This window comes from Stegostoma tigrinum, chromosome 25 (genome assembly GCF_030684315.1).
Source record: "Stegostoma tigrinum isolate sSteTig4 chromosome 25, sSteTig4.hap1, whole genome shotgun sequence".
NCBI classification, from domain to species: Eukaryota; Metazoa; Chordata; class Chondrichthyes; order Orectolobiformes; family Stegostomatidae; genus Stegostoma; species Stegostoma tigrinum.
In genome coordinates this window covers 29,728,676-29,735,001 of record NC_081378.1, presented here as the reverse complement: position 1 = coordinate 29,735,001, position 6,326 = coordinate 29,728,676, and the positions used below count along the sequence as shown (strand labels likewise).

Genomic DNA, 6,326 nt, shown 5'->3' with positions numbered 1-6,326 from the left:
TAAGCTATATTTCTAATAGCACACCAAAGTTAGTGGGCAAAGGATACAGATTGTATATTTTTGGTACAGATAAACATGCAAGTAGAAAATCAGTCAGGTTCTACTCAATTGAACTGCACGGATGTGCATTGTATGAAGTTCCCTCTTGATACCGGTCAGGACAGTTAACTAATGTGGCTAAAATCAGTTGAGGTACAGAACATCTTCTTTAATGCAATCTGAACTAAAACAGAATCCACCAGCTGTTGTTGAAGAGATCAAGATAGCTGCAACACTTACATTAGGTGAGATATCAAAGAAGCTGTGTAATTACTGGCCGGCATATGGCACTAAAGTAACACGTGAAGCCCTTACACTTAGCCCTTTTCACTCAGCCAGTTTAACAGTGGTCTGGAAGCATGCTGTCCATTCGTTGTGTAGGGTAAAAATGTACATGTGAAGGAGTATCATACTCAATGTGTTTGGAAGAAAACAAAGTACCAATTTGAAGTTGACACACAACCTGAACCCTGAATTAATTCCCATAAATAAAACAACAGATCTGTTTGAAATAACTAACTAGACTTTGGCTGCAATAGCACCACCTATCATATGTAAACACTATTACAGATTGCATTTTTTTCCCCCTGATCTCGGCCAAAAAAATGCAATCATTCTGGGACTGGTTCAATGTTTTTAAAATGAAAAGCCCAGTTTATTTTACTTACTGGACTACAATTACACCTAAATCTAAATGTTACCTGCAGAATGGACCAGTGAAAGCAGTCACTGTTTCTGCTAAGCATTAGCAAATACAGATCTCTGCCACAAAATTAGAGCTCCAGCAGTAAGCTTAGTTAACTGCTTAAATCAAGAGTTCATTTTTTCCTTAGAGGTTTACTTTGTGTTATGCTAAAATTTACAAGCAAGTTTGAAGTTCAGGGTCTAAAATAGATGTTAGTGGTAGTTTACTAGTAGGATAGCTGCAATGCTAGATACTTAAGAAACTAGAAGATACATACTTAGTGTCCAGCAAGACATTAAAATTCAACTTTCTCCAGGTCCTGTCATGTTCAAACTGAGTAGTATTAGACAGAATGATAATGCATGAACAGAAATGGTGCAGTTGTAAAATAAGTAAACTTGGGTGAATGTTTGCAGAAAACACCTTCATTCATTATTGCACACAAAGGTATGTACAAAAAGTGAACTTTAATTGAAATGCTCATATAAAAAAATATGTTCTCCATCCATTATTTATTTCACACAGCTAAATTGGAAAAACAACTCCCAAATCCAAGCTGCATAAATGCAACTAGACCTAGTGCACAAAACACAGCTATTGAAATAAATTAAAAAAGGTCGACTGCCACTCTACCTTCCTAAAGCCAATGATGGAGACTGTACAACTTCAATAATTTAAAACCTTTCCAACTGTATTACTTTACACTAATCAAACAGCCATGAAGAACCTTGGTTAAATGCCAAAGTCAGGAAAATAAAATCCATCTATTGCCCTTTTAAAAGAATAGCTTTTGGACACAAGCTTCCATTCACCTTCCACTAACATGACAATCCACTGAAATGTGCACAGTATATTAAGTATGCAGAAAAAAGAAACAGGAATGCAGAAATATACCATAGACAAACCAAACAGGTGTCATGGAAGCAGAACAGCAGTTTGGAAACTTCTAAAATAAATTAAACAAATAAATAGCCACATGAAATCTGTGGACAGTCTAACTTTTCAGAATAAAAATAAATAAAAACCAGATTAAAATACATAATGAAACAATTTACATTTCATACAATATACAGTCTTGAAAGTGTCCTTGAATTGCATTGATTGTGCATACAACCATGCCCCGACATGCCTTGGCCACATAACAAATGAAACTCGCAGGTTGACGGAAGAGGAGAGAAACTCAAAAGGGCCTGCTGCCTAGTGGTTGTGATGACTATTGGGAAAAAAAAGAAAAACCAACATTGCTGACAGACCAGGTTCTGGCATCCCCATGCACACCCTTAGTTGTGCAGACTGAAGTATTCTGAGCAGCAAAGATAGAAGGGGAATAGAATGTGTTCAAGTATTCATCACCAGTGAATTAAAGCAGCTTTCAAAAGGCACTCAGAAAGCAAAGAACATTTAGTCCAGGCTCTATGAGAGCAGAGTTTGCATTGTTTGGAGGTCACTTTTTGCTTTTAAAAAAAAGGTCAGTCATAGCCAAGTACTGGCCTGCTTCTCCCAAACTCTAAATGTTCCCAACAGAAAACAAAATTTGTTCAGAGCAGTAACCAGCAGTCAGATTCCACCCACCACCACACCACCCCCCCCCCCCCCCCCCACTGGTCTGGATGTCAGAGCAACTATCATTCCCCTCCCACATCAAGCTGGTGACACCAGCACAGCGTCCTTTAGCATACACAGTTCCCCTCCTGCTGCGAGGCATTTTGATGGTTCACAGGCTCTCCTTGCTTGAACTTGTGCTTGAGTGCTCATGGCCTAGGCTTAGCAGCCTGATATCACAGTCTTCAGTTTTAACCACTTCTGCCTTCCGCATCCATGGATGGTCAAAGATCTGTTCAAGCATCGGTCTCTCAGAAGGCCTCAGAGCAAGGCACCACTTGATCAAATGCTGACATTCTGTTGTGGGGAGGGCACAAAATTAGTCAATCTTTCAAAACAAAACTTCAAAGTACATTTCCTTCGATGACTTAAAAAGTAGTTAAAGAACTGAGGAACACAGGGCTTTTTAAAAAAAATTGCACCAGATTGGTGCTGAACAAAACCACTCACCTGAAGAAATTCTCCTCCTGAAGTACACTTGGCCACGCAAAATTTCCTCATCCTGTTCAAAAGGGATATCCCCACACACCATGTCATACAGCAGTACTCCCAAGGACCACACAGTGGCTGATCTGCCGTGGTATCGATGGTAGCGAATCCACTCAGGAGGGCTGTACACTCTCGTGCCTGGAAAGAACCAAAACCTAATTCAAAAAACGAATCTCAACCCAGATGCACTTAAAAGCTAATTACATGCTAGAAGTTTAACGCAAGTTGCTATTCAAAACATGATCTTTATTAAAAAAAGGATTAAAAAAGGCGGCAGCCTGGATGCTGCACCGATCAATTCCCTGCATTAACCCAGTCAGCTGATTTTGTTTACAAACGTGAGGAGGCCCTCACTTGGTAGGGCTCCGCACAGCAGGGGGGGGGGGGGGGGAAAGAGATCCACGGGAGTTTATCTAACCCTGCAGAGAGAAAGGGTAAAGGATAGAAAGCGAAAGTGGGTGTCAGAACAGAGAAAATGTCCAAAAAAAACATTTATGCCAAGCTTGCGGCTTAGTGACAGTAGAAAAATCAGCCGAGAACCGACAAGCTGAAGGGATAGGGATCAGTATTATTGGACACAATTGCAGTGTGCGTAGCTAGCCACAGAGCGACTGGGCGAGGCGGAGCCAGGTCTGTGTGATGACACAACACAGCAACGTATTAAATACGAGAAGGACTCGAGTTTCACAACAAGGTGAACGAGGAAGCATCGTACAGCTCCCGGAACCCTTGGCTGCACAGCTCTGTACGGCAACTGCAGTCAACTGGATCCACCCACAAAGAAAACTGGCGATACAAAGCCAGCATTATTATCCAGAAAAACCTAACGCATAACATACACTGCATCTCCGCCCAAATCATTCCAAACCAGCATTTTAAAAAGCTTTCAAAACAGAAAAGGGTTTAGCGTTAGAATAACCTCCATGACAAGCGGAGGATGTTTCCTAACAAGCTACATAGGTAGACTGTTTCACTTTAATTCGTCAGTTGCCCTAATACATGGAAGAACAGGTTTCGAGCAGCCCCTAATGGCGCATTACCGTCAAAATCGGTGTAGACCGTGTCCTTGAGCAGCGCCCCTGAGCCGAAGTCGATGAGTTTGAGCTCCCCGGAGCGAAGGTCCACCAGCAAATTTTCGTCTTTGATATCCCGGTGGACCACTCCGCAGTTGTAGCAGTGTCGGACCGCCTCCAGGACCTGTCTGAAAAAGACCCGGGCCAGCTCCTCCTCCAAAGCCCCCTTCTCGGTGATAAAATCAAACAGATCCTTGACCAGCTCCGGTCGCTCCATGATCAGCAAGAAGCCGTCTCCTCGCTCGTACCAATCCAGCATTTTAATCACCCCTCGGAATCCTCCGGCCACCTTCTTAAGGAGCACAATCTCCAAAGGCACCAGACTGCCATTCTACAAAAATAAAACAAACAAGGGCGGGAAGGGGGGAAAAAAGAGAGGAAGATTGAAGAACCAAAATATGCATAAGTGCCGCTTATAAAATTGCAGATAAAAAACTAAAACATCCCACACACAACCCCCACATGCGAAATATTACGACGTGACCTAGTGTCATTACAGGGAAAAATGTCAGTGTTCTCATTAAAGTACTCCATGTACCACTACAAACACTCCTTCAAACTTGGCTCACTATTTCCAGCATTTGCCTCTTTGATCTGCTTTAGTGTTGGCAGCAAGGCTACCCTTCAATATGGAAACTGATGGATTTCCACCTCCCTCCGCCCCGGTCGCTCCAAACAAGGGCTGTCGCAGCTTGATTTACAATCGCCCCGCATTTGATGGATTCAAAGCACTTTTGCAGGGAGTCCGGTTTAAACAGAAGGAAAAAAAGTGATCGATTGCAAAGTATCACATCGTACGCTGGGACTTAAATGATGTGCTCGAACCCCTCCCCCCGTTAAACAGCGAATGTAAACAGACAGATACTGGACGAAACGCGCTTTACTTACAAGGGAGCCCCATTCGGTCACTCGCTCTTTGGCTACATGTTTGACAGCGACCTAAATAAAAATAAAGACAGCGCAGAAATGAGTTAGCTGGTGGGGAACGAAGGGGTGAGGGGCTATCACGAAAATATGTTGAAGATGCAACATACAGCGTCGTATTCGGGTTGGAAGGACACAAACACACACTCACCGGGAGCCCATCACTGAGCCGTATGCCACTGTAGACGGTGCCGAAACCTCCACTGCCCAGCACTGCCCCGATCTGATAGACTTTCTCAAAAGGCTCCCGCTCCTTCACTGCAGAGGGAGGAGAAGAGAGAAATGTTTTACTACCAGCGGGAAGGGGAAGAAATCGCACTCAACTTTATTATAAATGGCTCAAAATGAAAGATGAAACAAACTCGTCAAATTTGCCGGCACAACACAAACCACAAAAAAACTCAAATCGTTCCGAAAGCTGCCACAAAAATGCATCATTCCCCCTTACACACCTTCCCGTACTACAAATACATCAAACATTAACGCAGCCGGGAGTCAACCAAAGCCCCTTTACCTTGCTGCAACTGGATTTTAACCGGCAAGTCCATGCTGGCTGGGCTGCAAATGTGTGCAAACGATCCGATTTTCTTGGAGAGCAGCATCGCCAAGTGGAATCCCCGCCGTCCAAAATACCCTTATCCGCCTTTCCTAGGGTGATACTCTTTCACCAGAGAAAATGCTCTCAAATATTTTTCTTAAAGAAATGCAACAACGGAGAAGGAGGGGTGGAATGTGGAAACGAACAAACAGAAAATATGTTCAGCAGTTCTTCCGTCCGGAATAAAAATAAAAATGACTTTTTTAAAAAAAAATCGCTGCAAAGTGAGTAAATCCCGCTGTTACAAACGTGCGTGTGTGTTAATTTTCTCCTTCAGTCTCCACACACACACTCTCTGTCGGTGCCCGCTTGCACTGGGTAAAGATTAGAAGCTGCTGCCGCCGCCCGGTCCAGGGGGGTCTTCCCCTGCGCTTTTCGCAACTGCTGCGTTCAAAGGGCGGTGGGGTCTTCCCGAAGCCGGGGCTCGCTGTCTCCCGGTGCTTCTGGATCTCCCGGAGCTGCTCTAGGTAGGTCGAGGTTAGATCTGGATGTCCCAGAGCGAGGCTCTCACTCCTGTATATGTGAATCTGTGCAGGAGCTGGGATCTGATGATGATTACAATGATTAAGAATATTATTTTTTTTCTCTCTCACACACCACGTACCTCTCGCCGCCTTTTCCAATCGAAATGAGGACAGACCTCTCGGTCCGCTCCTATAGAGAGAAGCGGCGGCGGCGAATCGCTAGCACTCAGGAATCAATCCGCTTCATTACAAACCCTCAGTTGTCTCATCGGAAGGGGTTGTGCGGGGGGTGGGGGGGTGAGTGTGGGCGGGAAGGGACACTTTGCAATGCGGCATCACCCACTTCTCTCTCTCTCCCACCCCCTGCCGCTGACTCTCCACGGGGCGGGTCCCGCTTCGCACTCTTTCTTGGTAGTACGAGACGGCGGCAGGACACGGCTGTCTGAACGCGA

General features: G+C 44.4%; 1 protein-coding gene across 1 annotated transcript; it reads right to left on the bottom strand.

The window, feature by feature from the left end:
* Nucleotides 1–1,174: 1,174 nt before the first annotated feature.
* Nucleotides 1,175–6,082, bottom strand: LOC125463168 (serine/threonine-protein kinase pim-3-like). The gene is made up of 6 exons (XM_048554021.2): nucleotides 5,327–6,082; nucleotides 4,964–5,070; nucleotides 4,777–4,827; nucleotides 3,856–4,219; nucleotides 2,777–2,953; nucleotides 1,175–2,623 (listed from the first exon to the last, which is right to left on the bottom strand). Exons 1-6 carry the CDS (start codon nucleotides 5,412–5,414, stop codon nucleotides 2,439–2,441), a joined length of 972 nt encoding a protein of 323 aa, XP_048409978.1. The 5' UTR covers nucleotides 5,415–6,082; the 3' UTR covers nucleotides 1,175–2,438.
* Nucleotides 6,083–6,326: the final 244 nt, after the last annotated feature.